Raw genomic sequence first — 17,556 nt, forward strand, 5'->3', positions numbered from 1 at the left:
ACAAACATAATTCCTAACCAAAACGAGAAAAAGCACGCATAGAATCAGGAAAAGGGAAAAATGATACGGGTTCCTGAGTTTGGGCACCCGGTAAAAGCGAGAGGGTGCCAAGTCTGTGTGTGTATATGCGAGTTTATGAGGAGGTAGCCGCAGAGCATACGCTAAGCTAAGCAGATGATGGAGCTTGCGAATCTGAAGTTACCTCCCAAAATTAAGAGCATAATTAAGGAATGTGGAAGAAGCACCAAAATCCAATGATAGAAAGAAGACCAGGGTGACTATACACGTACGAACCTACATGCTTGCGTTGTCGGACAAAACACAAACAGGTCGGCGCTTCTTCGAATGTCTTGCTGAACTGTGTAAATCCTGCCAGAAGCATTGTGAATCCGTAATGATGCCGACTCCCTGCTTCCCTCAGGGGTTGCAATTAATTTATTTCGGGCATTAGCACAAACGCCTGGTGCGCACGCTGAAGAGATGAGAGCGTTTATATAGCATGCTTATTAATGAAGCATTTCCTCATTCTCTTCCTTCGTCTAGTTCCACAATACAATGCAAACGTATCTCCTCCGCGTGCCATGAAGAATCGAGCTGTCATCGTGCCCTTTTATTTTCCATTTTATTTCATTTTATTTTCTATTTTTATTGTTTTGTTGTTGCCAATAGTGCCCTTCGTACGTACTGCCTTTTCTTTGCAAAGTAGGCCGTAAGATCTAACCAGGCCCTCCTCTGGACTGATGCTTTTAGCCCAATCTTCTTGGGCTTCGCCGATTTGTTCAAAACTCAAATCCGATTTACTCCTCAGTACTAGTTCAATTAAAGTCACTTCTTTCCAGAATGTAAATTGTATGATATTAAGAAATGGTGTCTATATATAATTAGATTTTGTGAAAAGCAAGAGGTTCAAATTTATTTTTAAAAGGAAAAAAATCTTACTATATACGCTATTTACTTATAGGTCGTGGTTCTCAGCCTTACTCTGGGGAAGACAATTAACTTCTGACTGAACTAGTGAAGTAAATCACTTTACCGTAACATAAGATTAAGAACTGTCTGCTCATACGTGGACATTTCTGAGGGAAATCAAACTCCAATTTGACATAGTAGCACTCAATTAAAGTTGAGCAAATGTGAAGATATTCTACATTGCACTGATTTTTTTTTGTCATGTGATCCCTATTTTTGTCAATGATAATAGTTTAATTCGTTCACCAAATATGCATTAAGACTACATCACAAGACTATGTATCATTAATTAGATCATTGGTCACTTTATTTATCTTCTTATTGGATCTTCATACTTGTGATTTTATTTATTGATGACCTTCCATGTAAGTAATACTAGTTGAACTGTTAGTCCTTTTTTTTTTTTTGCCCCCCCCGGGGGGGGGGGGTTGCCTGGTCAATTGAAGTTGTACATTTTCGTTAATTCATTTTTAAACAATAAAACTTATTCAATATGTCACCATTTATCATTTCAAAAACTAAGTTTTAAAAACAATATAACTACCCAATACAAAGCATCCGATAAGTCACAAATTTTTAATTCTATAAGTGATTAAGATATTGTTTGGGTCAGGAATTGCTATTTTCATTGTCATCGAATCTATTACAACTTTAGCCGTTACAATAAACTCAAATAAATAAAAAGTCGATATTTTTATAAGATCTTCTTACACAATAAAAATATAAGATTACAATTCCTTCAAACAACACACAACAGATGTTTATCGCCTGTTGTTTGCATGAGATCTTTGCCTGTATCAGAGAAGTTGATATCCGTGGACCGTCGCGGATCAGATCCGGTTGACAGATTAAAAATCAAAGCTCCTACTTCACGAAGGAAGTATTCACTGAAGTGGTAATCCCGACCAAGCGAGAACTTCACGAAGGAAGTATTCACTGAAGTGGTAATCCCGACCAAGCGAGATTACGACTCTTCTCGGGATTTAAGACCAAGCTTAAATCCGGAACCAAGCGAGATTACGACTCTTCTCGGGATTTAAGACCAAGCTTAAATCCGGAGGAATATGGGGGAAAGAGGTTTCAGATCTCTCGAACTCTCTTTTTCTTTATGAAGAAACTTCGTCAAGATCTGCTAACCCTATGAAATTCGTGGCTTCACTTTCAATTTTGACAACACCTCGCCCTCTTGATTTCCTCCTGTGAAATGAGCCCTTAGGCTTGTATTTATAGGCTTCGGTTGGGGTTTTTTTTTATAAGAACGATAGATTTGGTCTAATCCTCAGTTGACAACCACCTAACCATATGTAGAGATGATATCAAGGTAGTTGGGAACCTTTGGAATAGAAGAAATCTCGTGAAAACCCGTCGAAAACTGTCAAAACACGTTTTCGGACAAAATCTGCCGAACCGGGTTCAAACGAACCGAACCGGGTGCGAACCGAACCAAACCGGGTGTGAACCGGCGCGAACTACCACTTGGTGGCTCGGCCTTGGCCGAGCCAGTTCCGGCCTTGGCCGAGCCAGTTCGTATCATCTTGGATATTTTGATTCTAACTCTCTCGTCTGATCTCTGAATGAGGTGATTCAAGATGCATTAGAAATCTGATGAAGAGACCTACAACTTTTGTCTTTTGAGTTTCTTCAGAATCTGTTGAATATCAGTTCTTTGTACGAGTCACCAAATGGTGGCTCAGCACTGTGCGAGCCAACTCGTTTGTCCTCGGGTATTTTGGCTCTAGCTCTCTCGTCCGATCTCGGAATGAGGTGATTCAAGATGCATTGGACAGCTGGAGAATAGATCTACAACTTCCAATAGCCGAGCCACACATGGTATGTGCGAGTCACACATGGTGTTTTGTTCAATTGGTGGCTCGGCACTGTGCGAGCCAGTTCGTACGTCCTCGGGTATTTTGGCTCTAACTCTCTCGTCCGATCTCGGAATGAAGTGATTCAATATGCGTTGGAAAGCTGAAGAAGAGATATACAACTTCCAATAGCTGAGCCACACATGGTCTGTGCGAGTCATACATGGTGTTTTGTTCAATTGGTGGCTCGGCACTGTGCGAGCCAGTTCGTACGTCCTCGGGTATTTTGGCTCTAACTCTCTCGTCCGATCTCGGAATGAGGTGATTCAAGATGTGTTGGAAATCTGGAAAAGAGATCTATAACTTCCAATAGCTGAGCCACATATGGTATGTGCGAGTCACACGTGGTATTTCGTCCATTTTGGGAAAAACACAACTCCTAGCTAGGTTGTTTTGTCATTTCGTGTATTACGTTGACTCGTACGCTTCACCGATTCGCATCATACATTTTGTTAAGTTGGAGGTGACCAGTGAACATGTTGGCTACTTGGAGCTAGCCGATGAGCGTACAGGCAATTTGGAGTTGGCTGATGAGCGTACGGGCCACTTGGGGCTAGCTGATGAGCGCGCTGGCCACTTGGAGGTGACAGATGAGCGTGTGGGCCACTTAGAGGTGGTCGGTGAACACGCAGGCCACTTGGTTTGCTATTTTGGTGGCTGATTAGCATGCGAGCCACTTAGTGGTGGCCGGTGAGCACGCGGGCCATCTGGCATTGGTCGTTCTGGTGGTTCGTCGCCACGTCATCAACGTTTCGACGATTCGTTTCATGCGCTTATCGGCATCAGATGATCCTTTTTGACTCGGACAATCCCCTTCGACTTGGATAATGGTGTTCATCGCCTTCTCTTTGTCTCGAGCTGTGTGTGGATACCTATAGGTATTTTTAGACGCCTACATATATTAAACATATGAATAATTTATGTCAAATGATCAAATTTTTTTTAAGTAGATCACCAAAATCCATCATGTCAATTAATGAAAAATATTAAAAGTCACTAATGATCTGATTAGTATTTAATTACATGACTAGCTATCCAAGCAATTAAAATATAGTGATGAACGTGCAACTATGTGATAAGTATAGTGACTAATGATCCAATTCACCTGATTCAGTAATACGACCTGAGTTAAAAAAAACAAAAATTACACAATTTCCATGTGAAACTTAGAATTTTTTTAATTTTAATTTTCTTTGAACTTGTTGTTAAACATATTCCAATTTTTGTTTTAAATTAATATAATTGCGCTAGGTTAAAAATAAAATTATTTTAGATAGATTTAATAATAAATCAATAACATTAAGGATTAAGAATTTAGCATGTAAATGTTATACTAGAATATTATAGGTCTTACATTTGCATAACAAAAAATGATGAAATGTCAATTTAAAAAACCCTAGGATATCTAAGTTCAAAATAGTAGTCTTAAATTTAGCTTCTCTAACCATTTCACCAAAACTCCGAAGTTATGGTGAATGTCGAGAATTATAATTTTATATTAATTTTAACATGTCCCACAGGTTGAACGCCATTTTTTATAGGCTAAAACCTGGACTCACGTAGCGGTGTCAATTTTTAGAAAAACCGCTTAAATTTTATGGTAAGTGGGATTTAAACCTGTGTTGCTCTGATACCATCTTAAATTTAGCTCCTCTAATCATTACACCAAAATTCCGAAGTTATAGTGATGATCAAGAATTATAGTTTTATATTAATTTTAATAAGTAGAAACTAAAAAGTAATTAGCCTGAAATTAGATATTCAGAAGAAGAAAAATGAAATAGTATGATTAGCAAAACTAAGCGTCATATCAGTAAAGTTTGGATCCCTCAAAAAAGAAAAACATTGTGCACGAGACAACTTTTACGTGCTCTCGAGATCCTCAATATACTTTCGTACGCTGCAAAACCCAATACAGATCACAGAGTGATAGAGAAAGAGAGGCCTTCCATTTCCACAGCTTTTTCAGTCCTGAGAGCCTCATTGTGTTTGGTAAATGCATAAAGCACCGACAACGGCAGCTCTCCTAGCGCTCTCTCTCTCTCTCTTTCAAAAAGTCTACACAAAAATCTGGCCACTGTAAATGGTCAACTATAGCTAGTTTTTTTTACAGCAAAACCCATTTATTGCACCCCTTTATACTAGTGTACTTCGTATAACTTTTTGTCTTCATCAAGATAAAGATACTTCAACTGTAAACATAGCTTTCATAAGATGAGTTGCCTTTTTTCATAAAAAAAAAAAATTACCTTGTTTTATTGTACGCTCACAAAATGATCATATTTTTTTGGTAAATGAAAATTTTTTATTCATCACCAAAATGAAGAATATATGTACATCAAGAATCTCAAATTGAGATATCAAAACAAAATACTTTCAACTAGTCTGTAGGGCTCTACTACAAAATGATCACATTGAGCACATGCACGTAATTTAAGAGAAAAACATAAGCAGATTGATACTCTGTAAGTAGAAACTTGAGAGTTCACCTATAATTTGAGGGAGATCTGATCATTTTGTTCAATCCTTTTTAACCGGGCAGTTTCTTTTGTTTTAAGAATCAGTGTAAATAACTAAAAAAAAAAGCTCATACTTAAAGATTTTGTAAAGAATAAAATAGTGAATCAGTAATACTAGAATCTAACAGAAATGTATAAGTTGTGAGGCAAGAACCGAAATAGAATTTTTTTTATTTAGTTATACATGGAAAAGATTGACGGATGACACATATTTTTTGTTTCTAAATAAAGATAAACTAAAGTAAGAAATTCATTTTGCTTTGGGGATAAAGTTCAAAAAATTTCTATCTACAAAGAACCAATTCCTCAATCTCCTCAGGTGTCTTGGTCGGATACAGTCTGGGGTGGTTGGCATTATCCCAAACATTCTTTTATCTTATGGTTGGCTATTCACTCAAGACTGTTAACTCAAGATAGGTTATGCCGTATGAGAATACTTGACACAATCCTTTGTGTCTTGTGTTCTAATCAACAGGAAGAAGCACGTCGCCATCTTCTCTTTGAATGTCAATATTCTGCAATGGTGTGGAATAATGTAATGAATTGGTTGAATTATAACTGGAGATCGTGCAATTGGGAGCATATTATTGACCGGTATAGTTTAAGGCTTAAAGGGGTTGGTTTTATGAAGAAATTGAAAATGTTGGCTTTGTCTGTGACAGTGTACACATTATGGCAAGAAAGAAATTTGCGTATCTTCCAGCATAAAGCCAAAATCCCTGAGGTATTATTCTGGGGCATAAAGACTATCATCTTCTCAAAAAGTTTCGAACGATAATGTTCCTTCCTGCATAAGAGTAAAAATTGAACAATTGTAATTCTCTTTGATAGTTGTATCGTTGTATCCCAGACTAAGTCCTGGCTGATTTGATGTACTTATATTTCACATTTGGGAGATGAATAAAAGTTTAATTCATTGACCGAAAAAAAAAGGTTTTCATTTTGCAAGTCGTATCATAGCAATTGGATCATGGTGTCAATATTAACATATTAAATGTAAAAAAAATGCTGTGTAAAAATAGAAGTGGAATTTTGAAACGTATAATAATTTTAGAACGACAGACAACATCGTGACAGTCGTGGTATGAGCTACTAATTGACTGAAGAACAAAAAGGAGAGTATATATGTATGAGGCATTGATGGGTATAGATTTTAGTTTGCTTCTTCTGAGCGCTAGGCTTTAAATAATAAATTAATATAAATGCTGGGGGGTAGGCCAGGGAACGCCAATATATTAAGCTCGGAAGAGGCTAGTATAAAGATATGGGTGTCTGGCCTTTATTGGCAAAAACCATCTTGGGAGGCTGTGCGCCCGAAAAAGAATGGAAATGTGTTACATCCGTAATACCAGCGCCAGCTTTGAACAAAGCCTTCAGTGAAAAAGAGAACAGCACTCTGATGTTACTAGCTAGAGGCTCTGAATATTTAATCAATTCCATGCAGAGTTCTAGAAGTAACTAACTAATTAACAACAACAACAACAAAAATACAAAAGAGAGAAAAAAATCACAGCCCGCAATTAAATATTTCCTTAACACGTACGGTACTGCATGCTGAATTTTTATGCAAGATCATTATAAACCTGAAATACACGATGAAAAAGAAAAGGATCGACCTTTTGACATGCATGGTATCAAAATACCCTGGGGTTTCAAATCCTAGTTAAAGTCTACTAGTTCAAAGCAAAATTTTATTGGAAACTACAGTAGCAAGCTTAATTTGTGATCAATCTAGGCCGTGTCAGCATCCCGGTGGTCTATACTTATATATGTACATATTTATACTCTTATATATATAGGGAGAGGTTCAAATACAAACCTCACTATCCTAAAAACTAAAAACCAATCCTCTCCATTGGATCTAGATTCATCCAATGGCTGAGATTAAAGCTGCATAAGGGTAATTAGGTAAAATAAACAGCCCACTAAAGAGAGGTAATTAATGCTTCTTATTGAGTTCTCCATTTTCCCATGCAACTCTCCTCTCACGTTCTCCTCTCTCTCTCTCCTCCATTTCCCAAAAGCTTGAACCAGCCCCCTCTCTCTTGGTAGGTGTTATTTTCTTGGTAGGTGTTATATTTTCTTGGTAGGTTATATTCTAAGTTTGATTTGATTCTTGGTAGGTGTTATTTTCTTTTGATCTGATCATGGTTTTGTTCTCGTCATGTATTGGGGATGATAGAAAGAGGGGATCCATGGCCAAGAGTTCCTTCAAGCTCGAGCACCCCCTCGGTTCGTCACGTTTTTCTTTAATTTCAATTTGATTTTGGTTTCTTTTTAGGGTAATTGTTGAAGTTGCGATCTTGGTTCTAGGATTTGTTTTAGCTTGGGGTTTCTCTTATACTCGATCTTGGTTGTTTGTTTTGTTGGATTATCTTTCAAAATTTGCAATCTTTTTTAGGGTTTCTATTAAAATATTTTAGAAATTGCAATCCTGTTAGTTTTTTTGTTAAAATTGGTTAAAGTTCAGAATTTTAGTTGTGGGGTTTGTTTTAGTTGCTGTCCTAAATAATTGAATTCACTGCAATGAATCGAGATTCACTGCAGTGAATCGAGATTCACTGTAGTGAATCGAGATTCACTGCAGTGAATCGCCGATTTTTGCTGTCCTAAATAATTGAATTCACTGCAGTGAATCCAGATTCAGTTATGTGAGGTGTTTGTTTTTACCATAAAAATTGTAACTTTTTGCTTAAAATCATCAAACACGTTCTATAAATGCATGAGTGAATCTCGATTCACTTCAGTGAATCCAGCTTGTTTTTACTTCAATAAACGCATGAGTGAATCTAGATTCACTTCAGTGAATCTCGATTCACTGCAGTGAATCCAGATTCAATTATGTGAGGTGTTTGTTTTTTACCATAAAAATCATAACTTTTTGCTGTAAAAGGTGAAAATTTTTCATGTTATAAAATTTTATAGCTTGTTTTTTACCATAAGTTTCTTATTCTGCTTGGATGGTTAGAATGATTCACAAATCCAGTGGAGCAGCAAATCGATTGGAGTGAATCCAGATTCAATTCGTTGGAGTGAATCTGGATTGAAGATCACTTCAGTGAATCCAGATTCATTGCGTTGTTGTGTTCTTCATGTGAGATTTACAGAGATCGGGAAGTGAGTTAGAGAGAGAGAGTATTAAAGAATGTAGCACTATTAATGTAAGAGAGAGTATTAAAGGACGTGTATTAAATTTGTATCATTGTTCCAATGTAGATATGCTCACTAAGGTGGTTCCGAGCAACAAGTTTGATCATTGTCGAAACTTGTTGCACATTCGTAATTGTTGAGGCCGTTGGCGGCCATTTGGATGAACTACGGGCGGCTTGATCCCTTGGGAGAGGGGGTACGTAGGCAACCACATTGGTGTAGCCGAGTTTGGAGAGACGACACATTGGTGCTCATGTTGGTGTCGGCTCAGTGTTGGGAACACTTCGCCGAGGTGGAGAATTGTGAAAACGGCGAAGGAATTGTGAAAAACGTGAAGAATAACCCAAAACAGACTCCACCACACCCTGGTGTGGTGTTTGTCATGGGTGTGGTAGAATCTGTCCTGCACCACACCCTCTGCCACACCCACAGTGCAGGGTGTGGCAGAATCTATCCTGCACCACACCCTCTGTCACATCCATGGTACAGGGTGTGGCAGATTCGTTTTTAGAATCCTCCTTTGTATGAGAATCCTCCTTTGTATGAGAATCCTCCTTTGTTTGGGATTGTGTTTTATTATAAATAGAATCACGTTTTTTAGGGTTTCTTAAGGAGAGAAAATGAGAGAATTAGCATTGTTTTGAGCACTTTGAGAGGGAGATATTGTGAGGGAGTTGAGAGCTTTGGTTAGGGTTATATTTGAGTGATTTTGTGAGTTGTAACCCGTTGTATTTTTCCTCCATATAGTGAAATCTCTCCATCCTCTCCCCGTGGAAGTAGGCAATTGCCGAACCACGTATATCTCTGTGTTTGGTTTGATTTGTCGTAATTGGCTTGGTTTGTGCAAGTGTGTGGCTTTCTTCTTCCGTGATCTCAAGTTCGTTGTGTGTGCGTGCAACGCTTCCGCATAGACACGCTACAATATAATATGGTCTGGAGAATCTCATCGAACCCTAAACGTACTTGTGAGTTGTAATCAGTCCGGTTTGTTAGTTAGTAGAATTCTAATTAGAGTAGAATACTAGTTAGTAGATAGTTTTCTAGTTATTGGATAAGATTAGAGTTGTAATCTTAATCCTATATATATGTAAACAATTGATGAGTTTAGTAGAACGTGAATAAGAATAAAAAAAAGGGTTCCCTGCTCCTCTGTCCTCTTTCTCAAAGTCCGGCCATCTCTGTTCACAGAGCCTTGTGTGTATCAACAAAACAGAGGGTTGTTGAAAGGCTTGCTGCAGTACACACGTCCTCCAAAATCAGCCCATCTCTTTGTTTTGCTGCTGTCCGTTCTGCTCAAAATAATTCTCCCAGGTTCTACAGTTTTGCATACATTGTTTACAGGTTTTACAAAGCTTTCAGGTCTTGTATTTCTGGCCGATCCTATTACAAAGCCAACAAGTGGTATCAGAGCCGGTGTATGCCTAAGTATCAACCACGATCTGAAGAGATGACGAATTTGGAGAAGATGACGACCAAGGTGGGTTCCCTCTCTCTTCAATACCCGATGCTATCGAGGGATAACTATGCTTCGTGGGCAATCAAGATGAAAGTCTACATGAAGGCTCAAGACGTATGGGACGCCATTGAGCCCGTGGCAGGCGCGTCCGTGGAACACAGGAAGGATCAGATGGCGTTGGCGGCCATCTACCAGGGGATTCCTGAAGAGACTTTGATGGTGATCGCAGAGAAGCAGACGGCAAAAGAGGCATGGGAGACGTTGAAAACAATGCATCTAGGAGCGGATCGTGTGAGGAACGCGAAGGTGCAGACCTTGAAGTCCGAGTTCGAACTTCTCCGGATGAAGGAGAATGACAACGTCGACGATTTTTCGACGAAGTTGACAGGAGTCGTCAACAAGATCCGGGCTTTAGGCGGCGAGATGGAGGAGAACTACGTCGTCAGAAAGCTACTTCGGGCGGTACCGGAGAGATTCCTTACTATCGTCTCCACGATTGAACAGTTCGGGGACATCGACGACATGACACTCGAGGAGGCGATCGGGCGCCTCAAAGCCCACGAGGAGAGGGCACGTGTTTTTCGAAACAACGTCGACGATCACCTATTGTTGACGCATGCGGAGTGGCAAGCAAGGAGCAAGAAGAACGGCGGAGGCTTCCTCTCAACACCTACAACCAATGATGGCAGCGGTCGAGGACGAGGTCGCGGGGCCGGTCGTGGGCGTGGCCGTGGCCAAAGAGGCCGAGGCGGACAGCAGTACCACGGCAGCGGGCAGCAGCACCACGCTGCCCAAGCAGGCCGCGGAGGGGAGCACGGCGGCCAGGCAGGCCGAGGCGGCTTCGGCGGCAGAGGAGGACGTCCAGGAGGTGGTTTCGGCCATGGTGGTGCAGCTCGCCAGGAGGGGGAGAGTAGCACAAGTGGTGGTCGAGACAAGTCCAACATTAAATGCTTCAATTGCGGAGTATACGGGCACTTTCAGTCGGAGTGTCACAAGCAACGCCGCAATAATGAACAGGAGGCTCATCTCACCCGTGCATATGACAAGGAGCCAACCTTGATGATGGCTATGTTAGAGGAATCGTCAAGTGTCATTTTGCTGAATGAAGAGAAGGTGATGTCGGATTTACTTACAGCGGGGGAGGCACATGTTGACAACAATACTTGGTACCTTGACAACGGAGCTAGCAATCACATGACCGGCCACCGAGACAAGTTCAAGGAGCTCGACGAAAATATCAAGGGAACCGTCAAGTTTGGTGATGGATCCGCGGTAGAGATCAAGGGGAAAGGCTCAATCCTCTTTCAGTGCAACAACGGCGATCAAAGGCTACTACCTGAGGTATATTATATTCCAAGTTTGAAATCTAACATTATTAGCCTTGGTCAAATGACTGAAGATGGGAGTAAGGTTGTTATTGCTGACGAGTTCCTGAGGGTGTTTGATAGGAACGGTGCTCTCTTGATGAGGGTGACACGTTCAACTAACCGATTGTACAGGATAGAGTTAAAGACTTGCAAGCCGGCGTGTTTGATGGCGAACATTAACGATCCAGCTTGGTTATGGCATGCTCGCCTTGGGCATGTCAATTTCTTCGCCCTCAAGATGATGACTGAAAAGAGGATGGCTTCCGGGTTGCCGAAGATCTTGCACCCGAACATGCGAAGGATGCCTCGTCGCCAAGCAAGCAAGACTGCCGTTCCCTTCGCAAGCAAATTTCAGAGCTCAGAAGCCGCTGGAGTTACTACATGCTGATCTATGTGGTCCTATCACCCCATCTACACTTGCTGGGAACAACTACTTCCTTCTTATCGTTGATGATTTCAGCCGATGGATGTGGGTATACATGTTGAAGGCCAAGAGTTAAGCTTGTGAAACCTTCAAGAAGTTCAAAACAGTGGTTGAAAACGCATGTGACCACAAGGTGAAGATATTGAGGACGGATCGTGGTGGCGAGTTCTTGTCAAAGGGGTTCACCAAGTTTTGTGAAGACTACGGCATCAAGCGTCATCTCACTGCACCGTACACCCCGCAACAAAACGGTGTAGTAGAGAGGTGTAACCGCACGGTGATGGACATGGCGAGAAGCCTACTTAAGAGCATGCATATGCCTGGAACTATGTGGGGCGAAGCGGTTAGGCACACGGTGTACATCCTCAACCGACTACCAACCAAGGCGTTGCACGACCACACACCCTACGAAGCTTGGTTTGGTAAGAAACCCCACCTAGAACACTTGAGAGTTTTCGGATGTGTGGCGCATGTGAAAATTGCAGGTCCTTTACACAAGAAACTCGACGACCGGAGCACGCCAATGGTGTACATTGGAGTAGAAGAAGGAAGCAAAGCGCATCGCCTCTACGACCCTCATCACGGCAGAATTCAGGTCAGCAGGGATGTCGTGTTCGAGGAAGGAAAAGAATGGCAATGAAGCGCCGATGGAGTCGAAAGATCACCCAACTGGGTGGTGTTCACAGCGGAAGGGGAGACTGCAGCAACCGGCACAACAGCCGGCGCATTTCCAGCAGTCCAAATTGGACAGCAAGCAGACCGAACCGCTGCAGCAGTCCCTGGACAACCTGATGGCCGAAACAAGCTGCCAGCAGCCGGCCAGACCAGCCCTGCAGTCCAAACTGGACAGACTGCAGTCCAATTTGGACGGACTGCTGCTATCCGAACCAGCCCTCAGCTGGTTGCTGGTCCAAGATCAGTCAATGAAGCAGCATTCCCCGCCGTATTGGAGCCGACGAGAGGTCAATCTGGGCAGTCTACAGACCGATCAAAACAACCTGTAGCTGGCCGAAACAGTCCACAAACCGGCACAGGTTCAGGAACTGCAGTAGTCGCAGAAAACCCCACTGCATTGGAGCTGTCCGGACCTCCTGAAGCTGCAGTAATGACTCCTGTACGCTATCGATCCATTGCGGACATCTATGCGGAGACGGAGGTGATTGATCTCCCGGCAGAGGAGTTGTTTCTCATCAATGAAGAACCAGCGAACTATCTTGAGGCCGCAACAGATCAAGAATGGCGGACTGCTATGGAGAAGGAAATGGAGGCCATCGAGAAGAACAAGACTTGGATACTCACGGAGCTACCGCGAGGTTCTAAACCCATTGGTCTCAAATGGGTGTACAAGCTGAAGAAGGACAATGAAGGCAACATTCTCAAGCACAAAGCAAGACTTGTAGCAAAAGGGTACGTCCAGCAGCAAGGCGTGGACTTCGATGAGGTGTTTGCACCTGTGGCGAGGCTTGATACCATCAGAATAATCCTCGCCATATCAGCACAGAATGGGTGGGAGGTGCACCATCTGGATGTGAAGTCGGCATTTCTAAATGGTGATCTCCAGGAAGAAGTTTATGTGGTTCAACCTGAAGGGTTCGCTGTGAAGAATCAAGAGCACAAGGTTTACAAGCTCTCAAAGGCACTCTACGGTCTACGCCAAGCACCTCGGGCATGGAACACGCGCCTCGACAAGTGCATGAAGGGCATCGGATTTGCAAGATGCACTCAGGAGCAGGCGGTATACACAAGGAGTAACAGAGGAGATACACTCATTGTTGGCGTGTACGTAGATGATTTGATCGTTACGGGCTCGAGGGCGGATGAGCTAAAGTTTTTTAAGCAACAAATGATGAAGGAGTTCGAGATGAGTGACCTTGGTTTACTTTCTTATTATCTTGGCATCGAGGTGGATCAGCGAGATGATTGTATTGCACTAAGGCAGGCGGCCTATGCGAAGAAGGTTTTGGGTCAGTTCGGCATGATGGATTGCAACCCGACGCAATATCCTATGGAAACAAAGCTAAAGCTTGGAAAGGATTCCGAAGGAACACCGGTGGACGTGACGGAGTATAGACGCATTATCGGATGCTTAAGGTATCTAACTCACACCCGACCCGATATCACATATGCCGTGGGGATTGTGAGTAGGTACATGGAGCACCCTACAGTTTTGCATCGACAGGTTGTCAAGCATATTTTGAGGTACGTGAAGGGTACTATGTCCTACGGATTGGTGTACAAACGAGGTCGAGGCAATGAAGAGTTGGTGGGATTCACTGACAGTGATCTTGCGGGAGATGTTGATGACAGGCGCAGCACAGGCGGCATGGCATTTTATCTAGGTGACAGTTTGGTCACTTGGACATCACAGAAGCAGAAGACGGTGGCATTATCATCCTGCGAGGCAGAATTTATGGCGGCAACTGCAGCAGCATGCCAAGGCTTGTGGATGAGGAGTTTAATCAGCGAGGTGATTGGGAGTGAGCCCAAGCCGGTCACACTCTTCGTCGACAACAAGTCCGCGATTGCCTTGATAAAGAATCCAGTTTTCCATGGAAGAAGCAAGCATATCGACACACGTTTTCACTTCATTCGTGAGTGTGTTGAGCGAGGACAGATTAAAGTGGAGTTCGTGAGCACGAGCGAGCAGCGAGCGGATATTCTCACGAAGGCACTAGCAAGGGTGAAGTTCATCGAGATGCGGGAGCTTCTAGGAGTAAGGGACTTGGAATCTCGTCCAGATTAAGGGGGAGAATGTGAGTTGTAATCAGTCCGGTTTGTTAGTTAGTAGAATTCTAATTAGAGTAGAATACTAGTTAGTAGATAGTTTTCTAGTTATTGGATAAGATTAGAGTTGTAATCTTAATCCTATATATATGTAAACAATTGATGAGTTTAGTAGAACGTGAATAAGAATCAAAAAAAGGGTTCCCTGCTCCTCTGTCCTCTTTCTCAAAGTCCGGCCATCTCTGTTCACAGAGCCTTGTGTGTATCAACAAAACAGAGGGTTGTTGAAAGGCTTGCTGCAGTACACACGTCCTCCAAAATCAGCCCATCTCTTTGTTTTGCTGCTGTCCGTTCTGCTCAAAATAATTCTCCCAGGTTCTACAGTTTTGCATACATTGTTTACAGGTTTTACAAAGCTTTCAGGTCTTGTATTTCTGGCCGATCCTATTACAAAGCCAACAGTACTAAGAAGACATGCATGCTCATGATCGAGCTGAATGGAGATGACCAAGGCACAATTGGAGTTTATTGCCGCCTTACCTTGGCTCTTCTGAGCTGGGTGCTTGCTCCTTTAGCCAGTTGTTTGTTCATAATTGGGTCCTCAAGGGACTTGGGTAGAGAATTATCTACTACAACCTATCATTCATTAATTATGAATGCCTCGGTTCCATGGACCTCATAAATGATATTCTTTAAATAAATAATATAAAACTTCCTCTTATTTATGGGATCCACTAAACAAGTCAATGTTATTGCATGTTCTGCATAACCAATTGTTCACTTAATGCAACATTAAAATGACACTTCTATATTTGTCGTAACATATTTGTCGTAACATACAACTTTCGTTGTAGAGTGAGAGATATACAGAATGAGGAGAAAAACTTCAACAAGATAAACACCAAATTGCATATGGTATTCAACAGAACTAATTAATTGGTAAACATCAATTAATCAAATCAGCTGAATACATATATAGCAATGAACAAGCTCGTTAAAGATCAATAAATTAGACAGCTAGAGAATGCAATAAAACTACACTGCTAAATGCAAAAGCAAGCTTTATTAGATAGCTTACAAAAGAATGAAGTATTCTCAGAGGAATGTGATCTACTCCTTTTTTCATTTTATTATTATTATAACTTTTTTTGGATCAATGGAAAAGTGATTTTTTTTTTTTGTAAATGAAAATTTTTATTCATTTTCATTTTTTTTAAAATTCAGCGCGACAATATGCTCAGCAACTGAGAATACAAGAAAGCTCTACATCAAAGAGCTCACAAAAACTCAAATATTGCAGAGAACATAACCAAATGTCATTTTGCTTTAAGTATGTACTATGGATCCACTTTATCCACAAGCTCTCCTTATTAACTTGTATATGCCAAAGCATTCTCAAGATGGAAGCAAAATTCTAGATAATTGTTGAATATATGCCCAGTCCATCATTTTTCCTGCTCAAACAAACTTTTGCCCATGATATGAGAGGGATTTTTGTAGACTGTTCAGAATAGCCCCACAAGAATTTCCTGCACATCTCATCAATCTTCTTGAGGACTCTCACTGGTAAGAGATAATTAGATGACCAATAGATTTGAATACCAAGGATTACACTCTTGATAAATTGCAGTCTACCTGCATAAGATAGCCCCCTGTTTTTCATACAGGTCTAAAATTGACCAGAGATTTTATTAAGGAGAGGAGAGCAATCCATGAAAGATAATCCATTGCATATCATAGGGACTCCTAGATATTTTATAGGCAATGCACCCTCAGGAAAACTCATTACGTTTTTAACAGTGCTTTTAAAATTTTCATCAACTCCTCCATAGAAGATTGTGCATTTCTCTAAATTTGCTTCCAAGCCTGAAACATTACTGAATTCTCTGAAACAATTAAAGATCTTACTCACTGAATGTATGTCTCCTTTTGAAAAGAGTAGAAGATTATCATCAACTATTAGGTGTGTGATCTTAAGCTCACCACACCTAGGATGGAATTTAAAAGATCTGTCATCTTTAAGCTTTGCCAAATTTCTAGATAAGTATTTCATCCCTAAAATGAACAAATAAGGTGATAGAGGATCACCTTGCCTTAAACCTCTTTCTTCCTTGAAGTATCTATGTAGTGAGCCATTAAGAGAAATTGAGTATTTGGGGGAAGATATACAAGTCATGATCCAATTTATCATCTTGACCGGAAGACCAAGCCCTTTTAACATTTCCTTAAGGAAAACCCAAATTAATAGTATCAAATGCCTTTTTAGGGGGTGTTTGGTTACATTTCTATAAATTGTAGGAAATGTTTTCCACCCAAAATTTGATTTCCTTATATTTCTTAAAAAAATTATAGGAAAAGTTTTGAGAAGTCAAAAAGTACAATTTTTTTTGTTTTTTGAAGTTTGCTTGTTTGGTTCAAAACAAGAAAATGTGCTACACACTTTATAGAAATAGCAACTTTCCTTTTTCTTTTGTTTGGTTACATATGTCAAATTTATAGAAAATTGTTAACTACCATATTTATTATTTTAATAATGACTAGTTTAATGGCTAGTTCCTAACAATATAGAGCTAAACAAGCTTGATTGAGCCATGAAACCAAAAAAATAGCCAAAACAACCCGACAACAAGCAAAAATATCAATCACATAGCCAACAATAGAAAACTAAACAAGCTCGAATCAACATAATAACCACAGAACAACATCCATCGTTCGACAACAAGCCCAATGACCACCAAATATCCAACAATAGAGAGCTAAACTAGCTCGAATCTGCATATTAACTGAAAAAGCAGCTTTAGGAGCTCGACTACAAGCTCGAATCAGCATAGAAACTGAAAAAACAGCCTTCGTAGATAGACAACAATCCCAAATGACCACAAAATACCTAAGAATAGAGAGCTGAACAAGCTCGAACCAGCAAACAAACTGAAAAAACAGCCTTCATATCTCGACAACAAGCCCAAATGACCACAAAATACCCAAGAATAAAGAGCACAACAAGCTCGAATCACCATAGAAACTGAAAAATAGCCTTCGCAGCTCGACAACAAGCTCAAATACTCACAAAATACCCAACAAT

General features: G+C 40.8%; 1 protein-coding gene and 1 long non-coding RNA gene across 2 annotated transcripts in view; one reads left to right on the forward strand and one right to left on the reverse strand.

Moving 5' to 3' along the window:
* Nucleotides 1-691, reverse strand: part of LOC109823939 — a 1,834-nt gene extending 1,143 nt beyond the window's left edge. Inside the window, exon 1 of the long non-coding RNA XR_002242513.1 lies at nucleotides 295-691. This is a non-coding gene — a long non-coding RNA (uncharacterized LOC109823939). The remainder of the gene's footprint in view (nucleotides 1-294) is intronic.
* Nucleotides 9,951-11,714, forward strand: LOC109823591. The gene has a single exon (XM_020389869.1). It carries the CDS (start codon nucleotides 9,951-9,953, stop codon nucleotides 11,712-11,714), a length of 1,764 nt encoding a protein of 587 aa, XP_020245458.1.

Source organism: Asparagus officinalis, chromosome 9 (assembly GCF_001876935.1).
Source record: "Asparagus officinalis chromosome 9, Aspof.V1, whole genome shotgun sequence".
Classification (NCBI taxonomy): domain Eukaryota; kingdom Viridiplantae; phylum Streptophyta; class Magnoliopsida; order Asparagales; family Asparagaceae; genus Asparagus; species Asparagus officinalis.